The 27654-nt window shown below is 37.2% G+C and overlaps 1 protein-coding gene across 7 annotated transcripts in view; it reads left to right on the forward strand.

The window, feature by feature from the left end:
• The window catches only part of LOC143257380 (cytotoxic granule associated RNA binding protein TIA1-like), a 248021-nt gene that overhangs the window by 24933 nt on the left and 195434 nt on the right, over nucleotides 1-27654 (forward strand). Inside the window, exon 1 of one of the 7 annotated variants that reach the window (XM_076515966.1) lies at nucleotides 3763-3781. The exons of 5 other annotated variants lie outside the window; for them this stretch is intronic. Coding sequence is in view for 1 of the 2 variants with exons in the window: in XM_076515964.1 (XP_076372079.1) it covers nucleotides 24803-24850 (48 nt within the window). In the remaining variant the exon portion in view is untranslated. Of the gene's footprint in view, nucleotides 1-3762; nucleotides 3782-24787; nucleotides 24851-27654 lie in introns of those variants that run through there. One more of the 7 variants, XM_076515964.1, reaches the window with a different exon arrangement.

Genomic DNA, 27654 nt, shown 5'->3' on the forward strand with positions numbered 1-27654 from the left:
AGCATGAGGAGCCCATTTTGTAGCTTTATACAGGTAAACAGCTAATATGCGGTCCATATCGAACTGAGTTTATGAGGTTGGTTGTTAGACATTCATGTGAGAAAATAGCATTGTTGCTGTGTGGTCATTCAAGAAAATAGCATTGTTGCTGATCGAGCTAGCGTAGTTATGATTAGCTGTGATAATGGTAAAATTGGGGCTTTAAGGACGATCGAACTCCTCTCAGTGGATTATCGGTAAGTCTGAGGGCTTACAAGCGAAAAATAGGTTTTTCGAAACCCGTGTTAAACGAAGCCTGTTGTATGTGTAGCTATGCGCTTAAAAACAAACATGCAATGAAGCTGCGACATGATGCGAAAGGAAACTCATGACTTTGATTGCATGAGTTACTTATTTAATTATCTCAGTCTTGTATTGTTCTGGTTACAATAGTACATTTGGAAATTCTCTTTGTTTGCAAGTTTTATGTGGGGCATATTCATCTAAAGAATACATATTAAAACAAGAAAAAAACAACTTTATAACACCAAAATGTTTTTATTTTTATTTAATTAAGGCAACGTTTCGCTTTACAGCTTCTTCAAGAGCTTTCGTTAAAACACAAACCGAAACTGACAGTACAAAATTAGGCTTTGTTGAATATTTACTCTTCGCAGACTAAAGTAGATACTTACGATTTTACGTAAGGTTTTGCGTGAGTTTAACGTAGAAATATTTACAGAATTATTTTGTTTTGTTTTTTCTGTTATCTATCATTCCCGTAGATGTAACGTGCGTGTCGTTTATATCAAGAACGCCTGTCAAGTTATTGCTATTCTGAATAGATCCATTTACGTAAAAACAGTGTCTTTAGGCCTAGGGCCTGGCACGGCTTTGATCGCCAGAGCGCTGGAGTCGTAATCGAAGGGTAGCGAATTCGAATATCCATTACCGAACATGCTCGTCCTTTCATACGTGGGGGCGTTATAACGTGTGATCAATAGCACCAGGTAACACAATTTTTACTTTTTCTTGTTTCTGGACAGAAAGTGTTATTTTCCAATTGCTTGTGACTAAAGTAAATGGAAAAGACCTATTTTTCTCTTCAAACTTTGTTTTTATGACCTGGGTAATGAAATTTTCAAATTTACCCATTTTCCACCACGAGTGCTGAGTAGCTGAAAGATAATATTTCAAACTTACAAAAATGTTCAAGAAGTTTCTAGAATGTTGTAGAACTTACGAGAACTCTCAAGAAGCTTTTAGAATTTTCTAGAACTTTCCATAGTATATATATATATACAGGGGCTCACCACTCACCATTTCAGTTTCGTTCTAGCTGCCAAAGTGAACACGTAGACCTATCTGATTTTATCAGAGATGGCATCAAGAAGCTGCAAGCATTCTCCAGACACATTCTGTTGTGTGTGTGGCCAATTTATCAAAACATTGTTTGTTTTGAATTTCGCGCGAAGCTACGCAAGGGATATCTGCGCTTATCAAGCAAGAGCGAAAAAGTACTCTGTGACAGCATCTACTAAAATATGTGAGGCCTACAAGGCATATTTCGGCATGCCTGTCAGAGATCAAGACAAACCATGGGCACCTCATTTTACCTGCGAGCACTGCAAAAAACTCTAGAAGGTAAGACGGACAATTTTTGCTTGCTTGAATAGTAATATTTTATATCAAACAAATTTTTGACCTTCTAAAATTTAAATATCTTTCAATTTATTTTTTTAATTTCCAATAGTATAGAAAAAATATCACATATAAAATATTCTGCATGAACCTCTTACACACTAGTTGTGGATGAAATAAATTTATTCTTCATAATAACAATTTTATTTTGTTCTTTTGCAGGATGGTACAGAGGGGAAAAGAGACCCATGAAGTTCGCTATTCCAAGAATTTGGTGTGAACCCACTGACTACTCAAGCAATTACTACTTCTGCATGGTGGACCCTCCCAAACGTCGGGCTGGCAAGAATGCAACTGCCATCATGTATCCGGACCTTCCATCATCCATCGCCCCAGTGTCTGAGCTCCTTGTACCCACTCAGCCAGAGAGAAAGCAGCCATCCTCAGAAGAGAACAGCAAATCAGAAGAGGAGGTAGACGTTGAAGATCCAGATTACAATTTCAGAAGTGCAGCTGGTGAGAGAAACACATAGTACCTCAACCAAAGAGACCTCAATGACTTAATCAGCTGTCTGAGGCAAAGGTCGAAGCTGGTGTCTTCCTTGGACCAGAAATAAACATCCTGGAGTGTACAGAATTCCCAAAGAAGCTCAACTTGAAGAAAAAACTCGGGGCAGTTTTTTCGCGGTGGTTCGGGGCTTCATGGGCAATCACAAGGTCGAAAATTATGTGGAACTGGTTGAGGTTCTGGTGAAGAACTACGGCAAAATGGATTGCAAAATGCCCCTGAAAGTCCATATCCTCGACGCTCATCTTGATAAATTCAAGCAGAACATGGGAGCATACTCAGAGGAGCAAGGAGAGTGCTTCCACCAAGATATACTGGACTTTGAACGCCGCTACTAAGGATCGTATAATGAAAACATGATGGGAGACTATATTTGAGGGCTGATACGTAAAAGTGATTTACATTACAGTCGCAGATCTCGATAAAACTACTCACTTCTAAACACTTTTGTTCATTTTTGTATAACTTTAGTATAAATACATGTAAATCTTGATTCATATGTTGTTTTATTCAGACCTCATGTGAAAGAAACTGTGCAAATTTGGCCGTTTTTACATAGAAAATAGGTTAATTTCTAAATTTCATTATCCAGGTCACAAAACCAATGTTTGAAGAGAATAATGGTCATTTTCTGTACTTTTACAACATAAGCAATTAAGAAATAACATACTATCCAGGAACAAAATTTGTGTTACATAGTGTAATATACAAAGTGTTCCTTTGTTTGTGGCCCCTTTTGTATGTTCCTTATACATGTATAAGTGTTACTAAATTATCAAAACAAAAAACTGCATTCAAACCAATCTGAATGTGTAGATCAAGTTGACATGCAGATCTGTGTATCCGAGGCTCCATTGTTCGTGCATTATTGTTATGAAAGAAGGTTAAAAAAAATCGCACTTGGAACTTTGGGGCCATGGTTGCGTTATAAGAACGACAGTCAAATTCTACTATTCGGTCAGAGTAGCCCACGAATTGGCGGTGATAGGTGGTACTGACCAATTGTAGTTCCTCTACTATAACACTTAAAAATTAGGGACGGTTAACGCAGGTCGCCTTTCGAGTAGCTTTGCACTAAATTCAACAAACATTAAGGCTTAGATATAACGTTATAGAAGTGACTCGTGATATTCAAGTTGAAATGATCCATCAGATTTGGTATGTAGTCACAGGTAAGCTTTCGTATGCCTGCCTTTGTCTTTGAGTCAAGTTTTTTTTTAATTTGTTTGGAAAGTTATTTTATTTTTGTTTAATGTTCAACCAACAAAATACAACATACGTGTTAAACCTCGGCGCCTGCTGTGTGCTCACGTGATCGCGTACCTCTATATTGTAACGGTACTTGGTCTGTAGGCGCTGTGTGTAATTAAAAATAATTTCCGTCTGTGATACACACACAAGCACAAAACTCGCAGTAATGTACTCCCAGTTCACTTATTAACTTGAAACACGTGACATTTTCCAGGTGGCGTGGGCTAAACGGATGCGTGCGATTACTGTGTATCTCTTACAAAAAAATAGAAGAACACTTCTAAAACCCACCACAACTGAACAACATGGTGTAAAGTGGGAAGAGCTGTACGGAAAACAAATGTAAATATGGCTTTGATTGTCGAGTTATTGTTTGTTTTTGTGGTTTCCGTTGTTTTAGCGCAAAGCTATACAATTAACTATCTGCGCCTCGTCTACCGTAGGTAATCGAACCCAGGATTTTGAGGTTTAAGCCACGAATTTTGCCGCTGATCTGTCGGAGGAATTCTGTATTTGATCTACAAACTTACACGGTTAAGTTTTAATGAATTTATATGATTTAAAGCAGGACAACTATGTAAACCACAATTATTAATAAACAGAACAGAACGGTTTCGAATTTATGATTAATATTACGCTTCAAACTGGCTGGAAATGTATAATGTTATAAATCATTGAACTGAACGAGCTTCAGTGGCTCAGCGGTAGGGGTGAAGACTCATAACGCAATAAACCGGGTTTTGATACTGTGATGGGCACAGCACAGACACCCGTTGTAGCTCTGTGTTTAAGAAAACAAAGAAGCATACTTGGAAAGCTTTCCATCTGTCATTGGATACACTAGTTATTAACGTTAATTTTAGACTGAAATAAAAAAGCTGAACAGTGGAGTAGTATTTAATAAATATTGAAAATTACTTTGAACATTATGACCAGTAGAATAATAACAATAACAACAATAGAATATTGATGATGCAAATAGCGTAATAATGATTGTAATAGTGTAATGACATCAGTTTTGTAATAATGACACAGTAAGTTTACAAATACACTAATAGTGTCATAATTACACCAGTACTGAAATGACAACAACAGTGTAATGACATCAGTTTTGTAATAATGACACAGTAAGTTTACAAATACACTAATAGTGTCATAATTACACCAGTACTGTAATGACAACAATAGTGTAATAATGACAATAGCATAATAAAGACATCAATAGTGTAGTAATGACAATATTGTAACAGTTTAGAGGACCATCTTGGTAGTAGGACTGGTATGTACACTTCTAGAGGACTATCTATCTTGGTAGTATGACTGGTATATGCACTTCTAGAGGACAATCTATCTTGGTAGTATGACTAGTATATACACTTCTAGAGGACTATCTTGGTTGTTGGACTGGTATGTGCACTTCTAGAGGACTATCTATCTTGGTAGTATGACTGGTATATGCACTTCTAGAGGACAATCTATCTTGGTAGTATGACTAGTATATACACTTCTAGAGGACTATCTTGGTTGTTGGACTGGTATGTACACTTCTAGATGACAATATTGGTAGTAGGGCTGGTATGCACACTTCTAGAGGACCATCTTGGTTGTAGGGCTGGTATGTATACTTGTAGAGGACCATCTTGGTAGTAGGACTGGTATATACACTTCTAGAGGACTATCTATCTTGGTAGTATGACTGGTATATGCACTTCTAGAGGACAATCTATCTTGGTAGTATGACTAGTATATACACTTCTAGAGGACTATCTTGGTTGTTGGACTGGTATGTACACTTCTAGATGACAATATTGGTAGTGGGACTGGTATTACACTTGTAGAGGGCCATCTTGGTTGTGGGACTGGTATGTATACTTGTAGAGGACCATCTTGGTAGTAGGACTGGTATATACACTTCTAGAGGACTATCTTGGTTGTTGGACTGGTATGTACACTTCTAGATGACCATCTTGGTTGTAGGGCTGGTATGCACACTTTTAGAGGACCATCTTGGTTGTGGGACTGGTATTACACTTGTAGAGGACCATCTTGGAAGAGGGACTGGTATTACACTTGTAGAGGACCATTTTGGAAGAGGGACTGGTATTACACTTGTAGAGGACCATTTTGGAAGAGGGACTGGTATTACACTTGTAGAGGACCATCTTGGAAGAGGGACTGGTATGTACACTTGTAGAGGACCATCTTGGAAGAGGGACTGGTATGTACACTTGTGGAGGACCATCTTGGTAGTAGGACTGGTATGTACACACTTGTAGAGGACCATCTTGGTAGTAGGACTGGTATACACACTTGTAGAGGACCATCTTGGTAGTAGGACTGGTATACACACTTGTAGAGGACCATCTTTGTAGTATGACTGGTATATGCACTTCTAGAGGACAATCTATCTTGGTAGTATGACTGGTATATACACTTCTAGAGGACAATCTATCTTGGTGGTATGACTGGTATATACACTTCTAGAGGACAATCTATCTTGGTAGTATGACTGGTATATACACTTCTAGAGGACAATCTATCTTGGTAGTATGACTGGTATATACACTTCTAGAGGACAATCTATCTTGGTAGTATGACTGGTATATGCACTTCTAGAGGACAATCTATCTTGGTAGTATGACTAGTATATACACTTCTAGAGGACTATCTTGGTAGTATGACTAGTATATACACTTGTAGAGGACCATCTTGGAAGAGGGACTGGTATGTACACTTGTAGAGGACCATCTTGGAAGAGGGACTGGTATGTACACTTGTAGAGGACCATCTTGGTAGTAGGACTGGTATGTACACTTGTAGAGGACCATCTTGGTAGTAGGACTGGTATACACACTTGTAAAGGACCATCTTGGTAGTAGGACTGGTATACACACTTGTAGAGGACCATCTTGGTAGTAGGACTGGTATACACACTTGTAGAGGACCATCTTGGTAGTAGGACTGGTATACACACTTGTAGAGGACCATCTTGGTAGTAGGACTGGTATACACACTTGTAGAGGACCATCTTGGAAGTAGGATATATACAGTTGTAGAGGACCTTCTTGGTAGTGGGACTGGTATTACAGTTGTAGAGGACCACCTTGGTAGTAGGACTGGTATATTCACTTCTAGAGGACCATCTTGGAAGCGGGATTGGTATGCGAACATCTGGTTAAATCGAGATATATATAATCCACTGCATGCAATGATCAGTCTTCAGTAACTTATTTTTTTTATTTTTCTCATTGTCCGAGCGTCCTCTGGTACCGCCTCTAGAAAGTATGATTTAGAGCACCCAATACATTTGTTGCAAACCTGAAAATAATTTCTTTCCACATTGAGAAGTAATAGATGAAGGTTATATGTTATTCATGGGGTAATAGCTATACACATAATTTTTGTAACATTCATAATTTCTTCGACACGTCATATTTTAGTTTTGTCCCCTGGTTTTAATGATTTGTTCTTTTCCTCACAGCCATTTAGTTATCAGTAATACCCAAAGACCGCACATATCGCTATGTTTCAATCACGTGTTCTTTAAATTTGTAAGAAATAACCAAGATAACACTACTTTTAAGCTGCAACGTCTTTGTTAGTCTATAAAAATAAACTTTTAATTAGACAGTCTTTTTCTATCTAGTAGTAGTTGGAAGGAAGTGTGTGTGGGATGGGTGGATTTGGATTACGAGGCTATTTCAGTTGTGCAGGAGCAGTAGGGTTAACCTAGATAAAGGAGACACTAATAAAGTAATCATTAACTTGGCAAGATTTGTCCAATTTGTTAGAAGTTTGCAAACCTGTAAAAGAAGATAAGACAATCCCACGATCAAGCTTGAAGTTATTTCTTGTTAGAGATTTTTGTTGCCCTCTATATATAATTTTACAGTATACATAGTTTTTCTGATAAACTGGTTTAACCAACCAACCAAAAAAATCCGTATTGTTTCTACTTGTTTCTTCCGTTAAAGCACTGAATCGGTCGTGGCCTCAATGGTTATAATGCTGGGCTGTGAAGTGGTAAAACCTCATATTATACTTCCAGCTCAGAGGAAGCGTTATCAGAGTAACAGTCAAATCGTAGTATTCGATTAGAGAAAGTGAAGAATTCACTGTGGGTGCTGTCGATTAGCTATCTTCTTGCCATTGGCCTATCAGTTCAAGATCTGGGACAGGTGTACCCGAATTCTCGTGATCGTTGACCTATCCTTTAGCCCAGATGCGTGTAAGGTACCATACAGATGTCAAATGCCAGGTCCCTCCAAACCATTGGTAACACTGTTGAAAGAAAGCTTCCACGAATAAAAATTGTATACCGATTTAATCTTGGATGCTTTTAACACGGTTCGAGTTCAAAAGATCGCACTTGTAATTGGAAATCAGATATTCCAACATCTTTGTTTCGGTGCGGATTGTATATTTGGTCACTCTTTAACCCTAAAGCCAGCCCTGTAAACTCCCACTATTTCTCTAAAGTATTTATGAGTCAGCGTTTTATGAATCCATGGCTTCGGATTTCTGTTTGTTTAGTTTTATTTGCATAATCTCTATAAATATAATAGGTCTGTCTGTCTGTCTGTATCTCCATGTAACTACTTATCTATATACATATAGTACCGTCTGTTGTATGTCTATGTAACTACGTATCTAAATTTAATACTGTCTGTTGTATGCCCGTGTAACTACGTATCTATATGAATACAACAGTACCGACACATACAAATTTACGGTTTCACATTTTTTTGTTTTACAGTTTTTATGGACGTTTTTGCTTTTTTTACAATTACATACAAGGGAAGCAACTTTTCATGTCTCAAGATAATCAACCTTTTATTATATATTTAGTATCTTCTGTGCAGGGAATGGGTACTCCAGGGTAATATTTTCTGGTATAAGCAAGCTTACCAAAAAGTGCAAAATAATATTACAGTAAAAGGTTTAGCTAATTTTGTATACTATCTTAGAGTTTTGAGGTATTATAAACGAAAATGAAGGTTAGAATGCATTGATTTGAGAGTTATCGACACTTTCCGTTATAATGTTTTCGTTATTTCGCGAGGTTCTTCTTGACTTCAGAGGTTGAAGTAATCTCATGGAAAGCTAACAATGCAAAACAGGCTCAGCATGGCCGGGAAGTTAAAGGATGCTGTGGGTCGCGGGTTCGAATCCCATCATACCACACATGCTCGCCCTTTCAGGCGTGGGAACGTTATGATGTGACGTCAATCTCATTATTCATTGGTGAAAAGAGTAGCCCAAGATTTGGCGGTCGGTGGTGATGACTATCTTCCTTCCCTCTAGTCTTACACTGCTAAATACAATAAGTGCATGGATAAATGTAAGTAAAGAACTATTACAAAATACACTACTCACAACAACTTATAAAGTACCCAGAACTACATCATCAGAATTCGTGCATAAATACTCGCACACATAGAAACAATAGCAGATAGACTCCTACATAGTACAATAAATTATTTTGACAAAAATTGGAGATAAAACGAACTGGTAAGCGAACTAGACAGAAACTGCATACATGATGAGGACAGTCCTAAACACCTTTCAACAGTAAATATATATATATTCAAATAAAGCAAAAAGGCCACCTATAAACTGGACTCCACAGTAGTTTTAGGATTAACTAATAAACATTGAAAGGGTTTTATGTGAATTTTTTATGGTTAATACCTATCTAATGATAGGTCGACCAAACTTGACCTTCCCGGGTGTACAAATACCCATAAAAGAGACAGAATGTAAAACAGTGTTGTGTGTAACTTAGTGAGGAAAATGTAAAATAAAGATACACATGTACAGGTTTTTGTGTACATTTTAACCATCACAATTCATAGTAAAACTAATGCACTCCACTGGCTCAGCGGAAAGCTCGAGTGCTTACACTGCTAAAAACTAGATTTTTATCCTCGTGAGGGGCACAGCATAGATAGCTTTTTTGGGATTAACAAAAATAAATAAATAAAACTGAAGAAAAGATGGATTATATGTTTATTATTCAGCACTGTTGAAACTTTGAATTTACCAAAGTCTGGACCTAAAGGCAAAAAAAAAAGAAAAAGAGGATTATTTACCGTATTAGTACAACTCGTAATAACCCAGATATTACAAGCTTTATTTTGCAAATTACTGTCGTATATACATGGATATTTCAGAACAAGTTGGTAGCCCTAAAGTTATATTAACCTCGAGACGTGACGTGCCTACACACAGATAATTTCTACTGCAATAAGAACTATTTCTGCGCAGGTAACAAATGACTGGTAATTGCATAATTTTGCACGTTGTAGTATATGAAATACTAGAGAAACGACTCTTGTTATTACGAGCATGGCTATTTAGTGAAGTCGATTTTAATGTGTTTTATATGTTTGAGAACGAAGCAAAGAGCTAGCTTTTAATGTCAAATTATTTCCATCAGACTTCAAAGCGAGCCTAATGTGAAGATTCTTACACTCAAACACGAGGAAAATGAGAAGGAACACAGATTTCGTTGAACATGTAGGACTTAATTACCTTTTACCGTGAACGGTATCTAATCAGCAAACTGTATTTCCTTCAAGGGACCGTTATAGATGTCACAAATGACAGTTAGCTTGCACGTGTCGTACTCGGTACTGATATCAATGGTTGTTATGCCTCATCGCAGAGCTAAACTTTTTTTTTCTTTCTTTCTTTCTTTACCCGATCCTTCTAGAAATTGTGAAACTTGGTAGTTTTGGACTCGTCATTCGTGTGGGGAACTTCAAATTACTGTAAACGTCTATACAAACCAATCCCCCAAAGCTTTTAACATATCACGTGTTGTTTCGTCTTTCGTGGAAATGGAGCTATGCATACGCAAGTACGAGACGAAAGGTCAAGACGTACACAAGCTAACATTGTTTAAAAATCTTATTATTAAAGACCGTATTCATTTTTGTTTTTGTCTTTCATGAATAGAAAAAAATGGACTGAAATGGTATGTTTGTTGCTATGGCATTCTGGAGTAGAAATTATTTGTTGGGTACAATGGCAGACACGAATTAATTCTGTAAGTATTTTCTTGTTATAACTTACCGCTTGATCCATGATTATCTTTCTGTTGAAAGTCAGTTTATCTCATAAGTATGTTAATAATATACGTTTTGAATAATAAGGTGAGTTTTCACCGTTGTCATGGTTCTGTAGAAGTCTTCACTGTTATTATGGTTCTATACAAGTCCTCACAAAGTTTTCGTTACTGTCGTGTATCCATAAAAGTCCTCACAAAGTTTTCGTTACTGTCGTGTATCCATAAAAGTCCTCACAAAGTTTTCGTTTCTGTCCATAAAAGTCCTCACAAAGGTTACTGTCGTGTATCCATAAAGTCCTCACAAAGTTTTGTCGTTCCATAAAGTCCTCACAAAGTTTTGTTTCTGTGGTTCCATACAAGTCCTCACAAAGTTTTCGTTTCTGTCGTGGTTCCATACAAGTCCTCACAAAGTTTTGTCGTGGTTCCATACAAGTCCTCACAAAGTTTTCGTTTCTGTCGTGGTTCCATACAAGTCCTCACAAAGTTTTCGTTACTGTCGTGGTTCCATACAAGTCCTCACAAAGTTTGTTATATCCAAGTCCTCACAAAGTTTTTGTTACTGTCGTGTATCCATAAAGTCCCCAAAGTTTTGTTACTGTCGTGTATCCATAAAGTCCTCACAAAGTTTTGTTACTGTCGTGGTTCCATAAAGTCCCCAAAGTTTTGTTACTGTCGTGGTTCCATAAAGTCCTCACAAAGTTTTGTTTCTGTCGTGGTTCCATAAAGTCCTCACAAAGTTTTGTTTCTGTCGGTTCCATAAAGTCCCTCACAAAGTTTTCGTGGTTCCATACAAGTCCATACACAAAGTGTTTCGTTACTGTCGTGGTTCCATACAAGTCCTCACAAAGTTTCCTCGTTACTGTCGTTCCATACAAGTCCATAGTTTTCGTTACTGTCGTGGTTCCATACAAGTCCTCACAAAGTTTTCGTTACTGTCGTGGTTCCATACAAGTTCTCACAAAGTTTTTTACTGTTACTGGTTCATACAAGTCCTGTATCCATACTGTCGTGGTTCCATACAAGTCCTCACAAAGTTTTTTACGTTCCATACAAGTCACAAAGTATTCATCCATAAAGTCCTCACAAAGTCCATACAAGTCCTCACAAAGTTTTCGTTACTGTCGTGGTTCCATAAAGTCCTCACAAAGTTTTCGTTACTGTCGTGGTTCCATACAAGTCCTCACAAAGTTTGAACCTTCTCTCCTCCATCACCACCAAATCTGGCAGCTGTTGGAGGTGTCATGTGGCTCGTTTAACCGTTGCATCTTTCATATAAAATTGTGTTTATTTTACCTCTTGTTTGAAACCATCTTAGACGACAAACCGAGAGCAAACAGCTGCTTTGTGACGAAGGGTAAATATTGCTTTTTTCCACGCAACGTTATCACTTTCTAGCGTGTTTCGCTTCACCTTAGTACCAGTGGATAAGATGCACTTTGTAAGTTGTAGCTATCTGATCTGCACTGTACAGCAGTAATATTAATAAAAATAAATAAAATGGAGGATACTTTAGTTATTTAGACTAACAGAAAACGTGTACAGTTTCGGGATATTCTTATGTTATACAGTTATCTTCCAAGCATACCAAACATTTAGTTTAATCAAAGTGAATTATGCTTATAGTTACGAGTTAGTTATCTACGCAAGTCATAAGACACAACCTTGATACCCTAAGGTGGCCATTTTTGGTTGTGTATATTGGGTGACGTCACGCCAGTGGATGTAGATGAGAAACTCTTTACTGTTTACGTAGTAATCCGCTTGACTGACTCATCCGTGAAATAAGATATTTCTGTTTATTCTCGCAAATAGCTATCCAGGTATTGACAGCCTCTTAGCGGTTAATATCGCGGGCTACGGATCGCAAGGATCAAGATGTTATGTCTCTGAACGCGTCTCACTTTCAGTTGTGGGTAAGTGAAAAAACATGAGAGTCATTACAATTATTCGGTACACATAGTCAGGTAGAACCCTTGAGACTGCGAGCCAGTGTTACAACCTGGTTGCTTTTTCCTGTTCAGTTGTTTACAGTTACAGAAATGCCAACCATTACGACTATACGCTCATACAGACAAATATTGCGACTTGTTGCAACTCCCAAATTATTATATATTATATAGGCCTATACAATAAAGTGATAAATTGTTCCCCCAGGGCTTGAAAGGGGTGAAAAGAAAATTTCTAGTGAGATACAAATAAATTTTGATAATAAATAAAAGACATAGTCCAAGTGGTTACTTGCGAGAATAAAAAAATATTTGTATCTCCGACGTCTACCAATAGTTTGATTACGGTGCTTCTCCATACTGGGTACGTGGTGGAATACATAGTTACGTCATCAGTGCTTGTCAGCCAATCAGCGCTCACGTAGATTTGTATTTCTCGTTTTCTAAGCGGCTTAGAAACACCAATGCGATCGTTCACAAGTGGAGAAAAAGAGGCCTCGTTCACCAGATTGTCTTGTTTTTGGCAAATCTAAAAGGACTAAAACTGTGAATCAAAAATTTAGGAAAGAGTACAGTGCAAAATTACATCATTACATCAAAAGTCAGTGACAGTCATGCGTTTTGTACAGTTTATCATATCGATTTTTCTGTGGCACATGGCAGGATAAACAATTGTTCCAGACATACAAAATCAGCATCTCACCAACAAAAGGCTGAGGCAAAGACAAAAACGATGCAGATAACGACATTTATGAGTAAGAATTCAGAATATGAAAAAGAATTTCAAAATAATGTTTTTAAATGTATTTATTAAATACACAAAACACAGTCATAAATGAGCAATCTATAGCAGTAATAAATAATAGTTATAATAATAATATAATAATAAACAGCTTAGAGACATTGGTCAGGTCTAGTAGCCGCAAATGATAAAGGGCTCTGTCTACAATCGTTACGCTCAGTCATTTGAAATAGTTGGCATCTCTGTAGTTAAGGTCGATTATGCCTAAAACGTGGATGCCTCTGAACTCTCTTCAGTTCAAATGCGTAAAAGGTGGTTTTCAAGCTAAAAATCCAATTTATCTTACTTTTCACTATAAGAGAACTAAAGTAAAAAGACTGTCGCAGAAAACAACTGAACACACAACAAATGTTTGATATAAGTAAACTCTAAATGAAAATTAATTTGACCGTTGAAAGACAGCATAATCAAGTGACATTAAAACTATGAAGATGTTTTGTCTGCTTCTGAGCATAGAATTACACGATGGGATGTCTGTACTGTGCTCATCAGGTATCGAAACCCGGTTTTTAACGTTCAGATTTTCCAATGACGAGCTGTGAGGAACCATCAATGCTAACTGGTCTGTATGAAGCTAATTACAATATATTGCTTCAGGTGTTTTGTTTTTTTCACCTTGGAACAATAATAATAAAAAAATGTTTCTTTTAGCTGAAGTGAAACAGTACTAAGAACAAAAACGCAACTTTTGTTTTAGTTCAGAAAATGTATCGAAAATATAGTAATAGGTGTAGCAGGCGTTAAGAAATAGATTTTGTTATCAAACTCTAAGAGCCAAACGTGATCTGTATAGAACACTCCTTGTGTTATGTTTTAACAACCATGTGATAACTTTTAGATTTCGTATCTTGGAATAAACGAAGTAATAACAAACTTCTTCAGGAGCATTCGCTGAAACACGTACCGAAACTGAAAGTACGAATCTTCAATTTGAAGAAAACGTTTATTTCTAGTATTAAAATGTATTCAGTACGACAGTACGTATTCAGAGATATACAAGAATGAGATGTGGAACCTGTTTCACATTTTAGAAATCACGTGGGGTTAGTATGATTGTGACGTTTTCTCTCTCCTCTTAAAGCAGTAGCTCGACAAGGCCAGGTGGTTAAGGCACTCGACTCGTAACCTGAGGGTCGCGGGTTCGAATCCCCGCCACACAAACATGCTCGCCCTTTCAGCCGTGAGGGCGTTATAATGTGACGGGCAATCCCACTATTCGTTTGTGAAAGAGTAGCCCAAGAGTTGGCAGTGGGTGTTGATGGATAGTTATTTTCCCTCTCGTCTTACAATGCTAAATTAGAGACGTCTAGCGCAGATAGCCCTCGAGTAGCTTTGCGCGAAATTCAAACCAAACCAAACCTAAAAGCCAGTAGATCGTATAACAATATCTTTTGTGGTTGTGTGGATTATAACTATAAAGAAGTTATGAATAATAACTACATAATAATACAATAATAATAATACAAAACGGGTAATACAAACTTACTCAGATCAAAGCTATTGTTTTACTAATTACATTTAACATTTGTTATTATTATGCTTGAGTTCTAGAAAGATCGATAAGACTCTTTCGTCGCGATTGGTCAAGAGAAATCTGTAGTCTGTGGTTTTCAATATTTCAAGCATAACGTCCGATTTCAATGAAAATGACTTCCTTATGTAAAAAGTACATATGACATTTTGTGAAAAATCTGTACTTGAAAAAGAAAAACGGATTTTCGTATTCAGCATGCAGGAATTAATTCAAAACGTTTAAAAAGTCCCGAGATAAAAAAAAAACAACATCGCTAGCCTGTGTTCTGTCCCCCACGGGTATCGAATTACAGTTTTTCGCGTTGTAAATTCGTAACAGGAGTAAAGATGGCTTGTGCGGGACAAACTTTATTTACAAGTTACTCTTTGCTAGCAATAAAGCCGTCGCACTCTTGTGTAAACATTTCGAAAAAAAGCTTACAGTTGTTATGAATACACGTAATAATGTTTGTATTATCAAATTGGGGGTGGGTGGTGGGTGTCAATTAATGGTTAGTATCTAAACACTAAATGTCGTCTTTACGTTCTTTCTACACATTGAGCACTAATTTCAAGTTTGGTGGTATGGTGTAACTTCTGTAGAACAACAACAACCATGTGATAATCATTGTTAAAAATGTTTTATTAGTACGTTGTAAATCCTATGAAAATCATTTCGCAGTTTCTGCGTGGTTATCTTCTATAACTTACTGCATGTACGTGAATCTCATGAACTTGATCACTACCCATTATATAAAATATATTTTGAACAGAAATTTGAAAGGTAGGGTTAACATGCTCGCCCTTTGAGCCGTGGGGGCGTTATAATGTGACGGTTAATACCACTATTCGTTGGTAAGAGTAGCCCTCGAGTTGGCGGTGAGTGGTGATAACTAGCTATTTTCCCTCTAGTCTTATCCTGCTAAATTAAGGACGGCTACTGCAGATAGCCCTCGAATAGCTTTGAACATAAAAAAACAAAACAACAACAAACAAACCATCAAACGCAGCCCGAAATAGTAATCTCTAACCATGCACGACCAGGGAAATTAATTCGTGTTTTTACAGCCAGGAGAAGTATAAAAGAGGCTTAATTTTATAATAGTTTTTAGGAACTTCTTCTATATTAAAGATAAGAAGGTTAGAGACTGGAAATGAAACAATTTACGGAAGTAGATTGAGAGTAGGAAGTTTCATTTTGAGAGTAGGAAGTTTCATTTTGACACGCGGTTAAAAAACAACGCAAATAAATTAATCTTTTATAAAATACACATTTTCCTTATTAAAATAAATATATCGCTGTTTCTGTTACTTCCTTAAAAAATATTATGAAATACAATAAACTTTTCGTAGACGATTACAAAGTTATCAATTTCGTCTTGTATATTTAAGTCCACTTTTCTTAGGCCTAACAATAGTTAAGCCTAACTATTTCTTTGTTCAATTAAAAGATAAATTAACTATTAACTTGTATTTGTTTTTGCTTTAGTTTTGTTCAGGCTAAATTTTACCGTATTTAATACGATCATTAAATAAGATTATAATATTATTCTACGACTTAGCGTTAGATCTTTCTAGAAACTGTAATGAGTTTTTAATACATTATTGTACAAAATGTCTAATGAAGTATATTTATTTACGCCATTTGTCTTCAGCTCTATTTCAAGACAATTTGTATTTTTGCTTCCCGTTCTGCCCTCCTGTCTGTGTTATTTTATCTATTGAGAGTTTTATTCACCAAGTACAAATAACACGTGCACCTCAGTTTCTGACAGATCACACTTGCGAGTCGTGTTTTAGATAAAACATGACATCTCTATTGTGGTTGATAACATTCTCTTGTAAGTGTTTTTAGAATATTGTATAATCCATGAGTTTGAAAAAATAAACTTGCTAAATGGAGCTTTTATGCCAGATGAATTGTTGAGGGTTGTTATACGTTTAGGCTTAACGCAATAAAACCTTTCGTACTTATTGTGCAAATTATATAAGAGTAAATGACGCGGTTTAATGGTGTCCAGTTTATTGCATGTTCTCTATTCGTAAGTTTGGTGGCTAGTGTGCTTCATTTACAGTCTGCTGGTCACCGAACACGCTCGTCCTTTTAGCCGTGGAGACGTTATAATGTTACGATCGATCCTTCTTTTCGATATTAAGTAGCCTAAGAGTCGGATGTGAGTAATGTTCATTAGCTGTCTTTCCTCTACTCTCTCGCTTTTGAATTAGAGGCGGCTAGCAGCGCAGGCAGCTTTCGAATAGTTTTACCCCAAATTTAACAAAAGAAACAAACAAATTCAAGAGCTGGGTCTGTGATAGGCAGTCCCTGGAAAGGTTTACTTGTGATACCAGAAAGCCTATCACCATGACGACTAACTTATCTCATTTCTTGTTCAATGGTTTTACTTTTAGCAGAGGCAAAACGGCTCGTAGAATGGCCACGAGTTTCTTCTTTTTTTTTTTTTTTCCAAGTACAGACTCCTTGCCTCTGTTATCTCTTGACCAATTTGGGATCTAATTACAGTTTTGCACTCAGGAGAAGGTCAAATCGTCTCGATTGATGTATTTGACCACGCTCAAGGTCCCATAATTAACTTATTCTAATCCTGCCTAAAATGATTTTAAGTGCCCCGGCATTCTTGTTTTCTCTTTGCCCCCCGCTAGTACAGCTGTAAGCCTATGGATTTACAACGCTAAAATCAGTGGTTCGATTTCCCTCGGTGGGCTCGGCAGATAGCCTGATGTGGCTTTGCTATAAGAAAAACACGTTTTCTCTTATGCTGAGATGCTGTTGGAGAATAATTTCACGTGCGCGCGTACACACACACACATACACAAAAGAAAGTTTGCATTTTAAACATAAAGTGGATGGACTACCGAATACCGAGAGACCTAACGGCAGAAGGGGCGTAGTCTTAATTTGTGCCTGGAGCGCTAGCTAAGTAAGGTATTGTCAGATCTGCTGATACATGAAAAATGTAACTGTAAAAAATGTCTATATTTTTTCGTTTCACCTAGTTTCAAGCGTCCTGCGAAACTAATGAAACTGTTGTACGTAATTAAGACCGAATATTTATTTGACCAATCGACTTGGCCGGCAACGGAATCCGTCCGAAACGCTGTCTGTTACATCTCTATTCGAGCTTGTTGAAATGTTGAATAAGTTACCCGAACTACAAACAAAAAATATAACAATGAAACGACTTACGTCATTCTAAACACACTGTCCCCACATTTTGGAGCTCGGAGTGTGTTCCGTACTGTATCGCTACTCGAACCTTTAATTTTCTGGTACACACTTAGCTGTTGGTTGGGTTTAGATTCAGTTCACAATCGTGTATTTAATATTAATTCTCAGTAGTCGCGCGTGTAGTCACGTTTTTAGCCCATTTGTTCTTTCTAATGTTTAAAAGCGAACAAGTCCATGATAGTTTATATAACAATATCACTGTAATCCTTAGAAAAGACATGGTGTTACCAAAAATCTTTTTTTATTTCGCATTTCAAAGAAAAAGAGAAATTGCAAGGTCAGTGAGTGAATTAACAAAATACCATAGGCACCAATAAAGTAATGATAAATTTTGAGAGATTTCTTAGGAGTTTGTAACTCAAATGAAAAAAAAAGAAAGACAATACCACGATCTAGTTCGAGACTATTTTGTGTGAAAGCAACCTATGTCAGTTGCGTAGACATTTTTACAATGGAAGTTAAGATTCCGGTATTTATTGAAAAAAGTATCTGTCTCAAGGGTTGACAGTGAATGGCGTTGACAAGCCACATTCTGTCTGGTGTATCACTTTAGAATTATTCACATCTATAAAAGACAAACTAACTAAACTTACATCCACTTTCTTCACACACACACACACACACACACAAGGGGTATGCAAAAGGTATGCGCAATAAGAACAGTTACGAAAAGTTCCATAAAGAGTTAAAACCTGATAATTCAGTATTCATATGCAGTTCTAAGGTTTGTTCGCTTCACTAACTTGTTGGCTATCTTTTCAGCTTCTAACTTTAGTTTTCTTAATATTTACTGTCTGGATTCAAGCTTGAGCATTAGACGGGTATTCTTTTGTGTTTAGGCGCCCTTGCAGTAAAAGTAGGTTTTTCCGGGAGACTCCTGTCTCCCATGTCATATTCTCATGAATAGGAATTATAGATCTTTTCTGCCATGTTTAGTTGGTCTCTGGCTAGTCCCAACAGGACCTGAAGCTGGATATATATATACGTGTGTGTTTGTGTGGTGAAGAGAAAAAAGGAAATTATTTACTTTTCGATCATCCCAGGAAGGGTTTTGAACCCCCAAGTAAGTGCCGTGTGGATGATTGAGAAACGTAGATAGCCTTGCAGTAGCCTTGCTTTGCTGGAATTTCAATATATCATCAACTGGCTCACTCGACTCTTATACTACACTATATTGTTATCAAAACTGAAGTGCTCCTCTCTTCTTCAGAGTGTGGTCAGAGAAGTATTGTTCGAAACTTGGACCTTCCGAACCCAACATACTGATTCGGTACAAGAGTAGAAACTTTGTGGCAAATACCAGCAGTAAGAGTAATAATTGATATATGGTACCGACAATAATATTGATACAATAATTAATGTGATATACGACAATAATATAGATACAATAATTCCTATGTGATACCGACAATAATATAGACACAGTAATTGGTATGTGATACCGACAATGACTCTGTACAACAATTTGTTTTGAAAAGTTTTGCTTCCTGAAAAGTTTTTGCTGATTGTGGCAGGTACCTGGTGGGTTTGCATAAATATAGTTTTAGTTTTGCTCCATCACGTAGGAACTCTGAGAAATAGACAGTTAACTGTTTACCGGCAATAACGTATTTAATTGCGTTTGTTTCTAATACGTTATTAAGTTCAACATAATTAAAAGTGTTTTGCTCCTGATTTTCGTTTGTATTCAATGTCCGGTGCATTATGTTGCAGTGTCCAACAGTAGGCAGCAATCATTGACGGATTCCAGTTGCCCTGATATCGTTTTTCCATTGTAGCAATGTCCTGGTGAAACCTTTCACCATGTTCGTCACTGACAGCACCGAGATTTGTATGGAAGAAGTCCAAGTGTGAGTGGAGGAAATGAATCTTGAGTGATATGTTGCATTTCATTATTTTGTATGCTTTGAGAAGTTTGTCTACCAGCTGAATGTAATGTGGGGCTCTGTAATTGCCAAGAAAATTGTCAACAACGTCTTTGAAGGCTTTCAGGCAATCTTTTCCGGCCCAACTAACAGATCTTCGAACAGCTTGTCACTCATAACATGTCTGATCTGAAGGCCAACAAAAATGCCCTCTTTGATCTTGGTGTCAGTTATTATTGGGAACATCTGTCTTAAATAACCTTCGCCTTCTTTGTTCATTACTTTCACAAAATTCTTCGTAAGTCCCAGTTTTATGTGAAGAGGAGGCAGAAAAGTCTTTGCCAGGTCGACAAGCGGTTTATGCGCCACATTTTTCTGTCCTGGAATTAACTTCTTACGGAGTGGCCAGCTCTGTCTAAAATAGTGTGACTCTTTGGTACGACTATTCCATTCACAGATAAAACAACAGTACTTTGTATAACGGAGCTGCAGTCCCAGTAACAGAGCAACGACTTTCAGATCTCCACAGATATTCCAGTTGTACTTCCTGTACTGGATGTGTTTCAGCAACATTTCCATGTTCTTGTAGGTTTCTTTCATGTGTGCTGCATAGCCAACAGGTATTGAAGGGTGAACGTTGTCATTGTGTAACAGAGCAGCTTTGAGGCTTAATATTAATGAATCAATAAAGAGACGCCACTCTTGCGGGTCATGGTCACAACCCAAAGCAGAGAACAATCCTTCGATGTCTACACAGAAACAGAGACTGTCAACTTGTGCAAAGAATTTGGTTATATCATCTTGACGACTTTGAGAAACAGAAATTTTCGTACCTGCTGATAGCAAACACCATTCCTGCAGTCTCGAACCCAGCAATTCGGATTTTGCTTTTGATAGACCCAAATCTCTGACCAGATCGTTTAATTCTGACTGTGTTATGAGATGTGGATTGCCTGAGGAGCACGGTTCAAAATCCGGATCAATGTCACCGCCAGTTTCCTGCATTGCAGTTTCTTTATCTGGTTCGTCTAAGGTCCATTCCTCTGGTGGTTTTGGAATTGGAAGACTGTTGCCATGTGGCACGGGTCTCATTGCTGAAGGCAGATGAGGGTATTCAATTGACTTCTTGTTTTTGGCAGAGAAACGAGACACATTAGTCAAACAGGAGTAACAGTCCGTCACATGGTCTTTCTGTTCTCACCATATCATCGGGACAGCAAACGACATTGTCTTTCGAGTGCCTCTGAGCCAAGCTCTCAGACAGACAGCACATGTCGCACAACAAATGTGAGGTGCCCATTCCTGGTCTTGACCACCAGTTTTACAGCCGAAGTACAGATGATATGCTTTCTTCACAAGAGCAGTCATTGAGCGTCTCTAATGTACAAGCGTATACTCTTCGCAAATATAGCAGAATGTATCGCGGCTGTTACGACATTGACGAGATATATTGACCGACACCAATCGTCCTGTACAACGTCTATAACTTCTAACTTACTTGTTACAGTGCTACTGAGGCAATGCTATATTCTGAAACAATACGTACACACTATAAAGTCTATATTAATCCAATGAGCAGCATCTGTGTATGCAAGCCACTTTTTATAGCCTGCTGAGACAGTGTCAAGCTGGCTCCGGCCTGCCCAGGCTGCATACTTCCACAGAACAGCTTCCAACCTGGCCTGATTTTATGCCTGGACATGCCCAGACTGCACAAAACATTGTTCATAGGTCTCTTACAGAAATGAAAATTTTTGGACACAAATATAAGAAAAAAACATGATAAAACTGAAGATTTCGATGAAACGGTACGTTAAGGGCAAATTTGGATGTGATTTTCGTGATCAGCAGCCAAAAATCTATAAGGAATACCCAGCAGTGTTCAAGAAGCAAAACCTTTGTTGTGCAGTGTAATATAGACACAGTAATACGAGGGCTGTTCAAAAAATACGCGGACTGTTTGAATTGCGCAGCTCCAGTTGGTTCCAGGGGAATCCGCTTGGTGTCGCTAGGTTCGCACAGATCAGCTGATTACGACGCCATTTCCCGATTGCAAATATCTTCATTTGTGTATTAGCTACGCGGTTTTAAGTGAAGTGCGATTTTTTCGTTTGGCGGATTTCAGAATGAATGACCTGAAGGAGCAACGACTTCCTGTGAACATTTGTGTTAAACTTGGAAAATCTGCGACTGATACGTTTGCTATGCTTAACACGGCTTACGGTGATGTTGCTAAGAAGTGTACGGCATGTTTCAAGTGGCATGAACGTTTTAAGGATGGTCGACAGTCCATTGAAGATGATGAGCGTCCTAGACGCCCTTTCACGTCAACTGACGACCCACACGTCGACAAAATCAACACCCTGGTGCGGGCAAATCGACGTCTGACTGTCAGGAAGCTTGCTGAAGAGTGTGGGATATCAGTTGGATCTTGTTACGAAATTTTGACCGACAAATTGAAGATGTACCGCGTTGCTGCGAAATTTGTGCCTCAGAACTCTTGAGTTTTTGGCCAAACACTCGATCACTGTTCTTCCTCACCCCCCTACTCACCTGACCTTGCTTCTTGCGATTTTTTCTTGTTCCCCAAACTCAAAAGACCCTTGAAAGAAAGAAGATTTGAGACGATTCCCGAGATTAAGGCAAATGCGACGAAGGAGCTGGAGGACATTACAAAAGAAGCGTACCAGGACTGTTTCAACAAGTGGAAACACCGTTGGGATAAGTGTGTGCGTTGGGGAGGAGAGTACTTTGAAGGGGTCCCAGACCTGTAACTTCTAAATAAAGTACATTTTGTTTTATGACGTCAGTCCGCGTATTTTTTGAACAGACCTCGTAGGTATGTAACACCGACAATGATATAGACACAGTAATTGATATGTAACACCGACAATGATATAGCATCTTTGTTGCCCATGGAGTTGCCACTCTCTTCCAGTTCCAATCCATTGTATCACAAAGATATGTGACCATCTCTATCTCTCATTTTGCTTTATGCTGTGGTTTTCATAGCAGAAACAAATTTGTTTCTTCCATATCTGCACTTAGTGGTCTGTGTATCAGAACCTTTTGTTTTTTCCAAGTATCCAATAACACAGTGTAACACAGATTTTGTTCCTGGATAGTATGTGTTATTTCTTAATTGCTCATGTTGTAAAAGTACAGAAAATGACCATTATTCACTTCAAACTTTGCTGTTGTGACCTGGATAATGAAATTTAAAAATTAATCTATTTTCTATGTAAAAACAGGCAAAATTGCACATTTTCATTTACATAAGGTCTAAATAAAACAACATACGAATCAAGATTTACATGTATTTATATTAAAGTTATAGAAAAATGAACAAACATGTTTAGAAGTGAGTAGTTTTTCGAGATTTGCGACTGTAATGTAAATCACTTTCACGTATCAGCCCCTAAATATAGTCTCCCTTCATATTCTCGTTGTACGCTTCTTGGTAGTGGCGTTCAAAGTCTGATATATCTTGGTGGAAGTACTCTCCTTGCTCCTCTGAGTATGCTCCCATGTACTTAAACTTTTCAAGATGAGGGTCAAGGATATGGACTTTCAGGGACATCCTGCATCCCATTTTGCAGTAGTTCTTAACCAGAGCCTCAACCAGTTCCACATAATTTTCGACCTTGTGATTGCCCAAGAAGCCCCGAATCACTGCGACAAAGCTGCACCAAGCTTTTTCTTCCTTCCTACTAAGCTTACTGAGGAATTCTGTGCACTCCAGAATCTTCTTTATTTGTGATCCAAAGAAGACACCAGCTATGACCTTTGCCTCAGACACCTTAGGGAAGAAGTCTCGAAGGTATTTGAAAGCTGCAGACTCCTTATCAAGAGCTGTGACAATGGTGGGAACAACATCTTATTATTATGGAAAGTTCTAGAAAATTCTAAAAGGTTCTTGAAAATTCTCGTAAGTTGTACAACATTCTAGAAAGTTCTTGAAAATTCCTCTGAGTTCGAGAAAATTCTCTATCATCTACTCAGCACTGAATCTACCTGGAATGTTCTGGAAAATGGGTAAATTTGAAAATTTCATTACCCAAGTCACAAAAGCAAAGTTTGAAGGGAAAAATAGGCCTTTTCCAGTAACTTTAGGCATAAGCAACCGGGAAATAACACTTTCTGTCCAGGAACAATAAAAAGTAAACATTTTGTTGGACAGTGTAATAGATGTAGATTTCCGTAATTAAAGACGTAAGAAAAACAATTTCTAAAGGTACATTTTTTTCAACTAACTAAACCTAGTTTATGGAGGTAAATTTAGGTGTGTTCAGAAACCTTGCATCGAGGATGGACCAAAATTATGGACAGTTACATTTCCCGATTGTGTTTGTTGTTTTATTTTATTCGTTAAGAAAATTATAAACCAAGAAGTGAAATAAATCTGACAGAATATTGCTGGTAAGAACGATAAGTTTTTTTGTTTTCCCTTGGCAGCTAGTGATTGTTAACGGTCCACCCCTGGTTACAAATATATCTGTCTCAGTTACGTATACAACTTGGGATTTAGATTTATTACCAAAATTAGCTGAAGAGAACGTTGTTTGTCTTGTGGGATGTCCACGTAATTGAGGACAACCCATAATCATGAATACAAAGCCCTTCCCTCTCCTCTAATTTTTACAGATGCGTCTTTAAGACATGCACGTGAAGCACGTGGTGCAGAACCCGGTAAGAAGATGCGATTGTTTATCCTCTCATCCTCTAAGGTTGCTCGGTAACCGGGCATCAGACGGCACGCGCTCACTTTCTTGCTTACAGTGGTCATTACAGGCTGCGTAGCGATAGCTGCTTACAGGATTCCACATCTCTGTTTGTTCGGTTGACGTTGGTCACCACAAAGAAATCTCGACGTCCTGTTTGAGGTCGTGGTACCCATTTCTTGTACGTTTGGCAGTAAAATGCAGTGGGCCGCATTCCCCCCCATAATTAACCCACTCCTTCTCTGGGTAAGTTTTCTGGGTACCATATTTATTTATCGTATTTATTTGTAACTAGTGTTCCACCTTTTATCGCTTCCAAGAAGACGTGTATGATGGTTGCTGTCAATGAATTTTGACAATGTACGTATAAGCAGATATATAAAAGTAAGTTATCAGTAATATTAAACTATTTACTTAAGATGGTTTCTTCATTCACAAAGAATTTGTAAAATGTGAAATATTGTAGAATATATTGAAATATTACTTGTAGTTGATTATTCTTTTGATACATAAATTCGAAATTGGAAAATCACAATTTACAAGAAACTTCTCTGTTTGTAATTTTGTACATTGTTTATGAATCTGTTTATTTTGGGTACAATATCTGAGAATGAAATAAATAACTGTTTACATTATTCACTGTAGTACATGTTAAAGTAATATTGTATGGATTGTAGGTGGGTGGAGAGAGGAAACGACACGTTTTTGTAGCAACGTCTAATATGCTTTATCAGTAGGTTGGTGTGGCTGTTACAAATAAAGCTCCTACCCCCGCTCCAAATTACAAATGCACCCATACAATTTCTCTTCGTCAGTAAACGTAAACTGATTTTTTTTTTTTCTATGTAACCTCAAACTTTATACAAATGACTAACCAATTGTCGTAATCGGTATACTGTGCTGGACGTAACAACGACATATAAACTGCATTAATCTAAAATGTTTTACGGAACTTTGCATTGTTTTGGCGCAAGCTTGCATTAATGGAAGGTATACAAGTCATGACGTCACATGAGTTTGGAGACTGCTGGATTGGGTAATGAAGGTTTTTTTTTTAAAATAAATAAACGACGTTTCGTTTCGACGGGGTCATCTCATCATATTGCTTTAGCGCTCGTTTACATAATTGGAAAGTTTTGTTCGTAATTTCTCATTGTTGTAACGTTACATTTACATCACTAGTAAATATACTCAGAACGTGATATATGTGAAAAAAAAAGTAGTGATAATTAATTTGACAGCGCACCCTGTTGAACGTTACAGGTTTGTATATTTATTTTACTCGAAGTATAAATGACATTGTAATTGTATACCGACGACTCGTCAATATTTTGTGAAGTGTCACGTTGAACACATGATAGCTAAATGGTAAATGTTACCATGGTAAAATAATAGTTCAGAATGTAGAACTGTAAACATAGTTTATCTGGGTTCATCACGTGTCAGATTTATTTCCTCCATTATAAAACTTAGATAAACGTCAAACGAATAATATAAAGTAAAAAATGATTTGACTAAAACGTTAAATACTTCTCGGTTATTGACGTCACTGAACGAGTAATAATTCCCAACCGATATAAGGAGACAATTTTTGGAGTACTGTCTTGTTTTTTTCAAACAACAATGTTCATATACATATATCGAGAACCTGAGGAAACTATGCCTTACATTACTCTCTGTAGGAGATAGAATGAACTTACTTTGATATGAAACCTAATATGGGTTGATATATTTTGAAAACTATCGATGACAAAGCCTCTTAAGTTCATTTATAAGAGAAATCTATTAAAAATAAGTGATGTTCTAGTTTTATATACGCAATAAATTGATAAAAACCCGTCAGAAATAATCCCGTTCTGGCTTCATTGCTTAAGAAATATATATATACGGATGTGATGTTAGACAATGAGTATCTAGCGTTATGTGTCTGAGAAGACTCTGTATTAATAGCTGTGTGAGAATACGATACTATAGTTTTGTTTGTGTGGAGAAAATCTGGTAAAATGGGAAACATTGATCTATATAAAGAAGGCTTGGTACGGGGAATACTGATTTGGTAATGATGATCTATATAAAAAAGGCTTAGTACGGGAAAAATTGATTGTTTAGCAAGGCTCTGTATAAAAAAAAGATTGGTACGGGAAACTGGTAACTTAGCAAGGATGATCTATGTGAGAAAAAAAGGTCTTGTGGTAAGAAATACGGCAATGCATTTTTTGCTTGTGTATTGTTAATAGTAAAACTTATAAAATTTGAGCCGGACAACGAAGTACGGAAGTGAGGAACAAAGTCAACGAATACTTAAAAGAAAATAATCCAGATAGAAAATCTGGTACAGAACCAAAAAATATACATTGTTGTTTTTCTTCCCCTCGAGAATAAACAATAACAGATAATGTGATGACCAGTTAACTAACGCCTTTTGTTACTGGTTGAAATAGTCTTTTTTCACCTGCCAAAAAAAACATCATAATCTCATTGGCTAGTAAACAATAAAAAATTGTTTTAATTGTTTTTGCTATAAGAGTTAAATATAATTATTAGGTAGAAAGTTTACGATAATGCAATAAATAATTTTTCGGTGTATTCGGTGAATAGTAATAAGGGTGAAGTTTATTATTTTCTTTCAAAACCGGAACATATATTTTTTTTCAGTTTATAGCTTTGTGTTAATAAATGGTTAACAGTTAGTGGGTAAAAAAATGCATGCTATTCTTTCAAATAAGTGTAGTTAAGAAAATGATTAAGAGTAACTTGTGTTCCTTAAGTTTGTTGTATACTGGTGGGAACCTCTTAACATGCGAATCCAGGCGCATATGTTTCGAAGTGCGTAAGTGTCCAAAGAACCGGCAAGCCTAACCACGCTGAAGAGGCAAACTTCATTGATGGAGTACCACAAGTGTCCAGGTATTCAGTTTACTTTACGCTATATGTACAATGATAATAAGTATTTCGTACTATTCATAAAACGGACGTGTATCGTTCTAGATAGAAGTATGTAACTCAACATTTTAGTTCAATATGTTGTGGTTTAATTTGTAATCCTAATC

The sequence above is a fragment of the Tachypleus tridentatus genome, chromosome 7 (assembly GCF_004210375.1).
Source record: "Tachypleus tridentatus isolate NWPU-2018 chromosome 7, ASM421037v1, whole genome shotgun sequence".
In the NCBI taxonomy this organism is placed as follows: domain Eukaryota; kingdom Metazoa; phylum Arthropoda; class Merostomata; order Xiphosura; family Limulidae; genus Tachypleus; species Tachypleus tridentatus.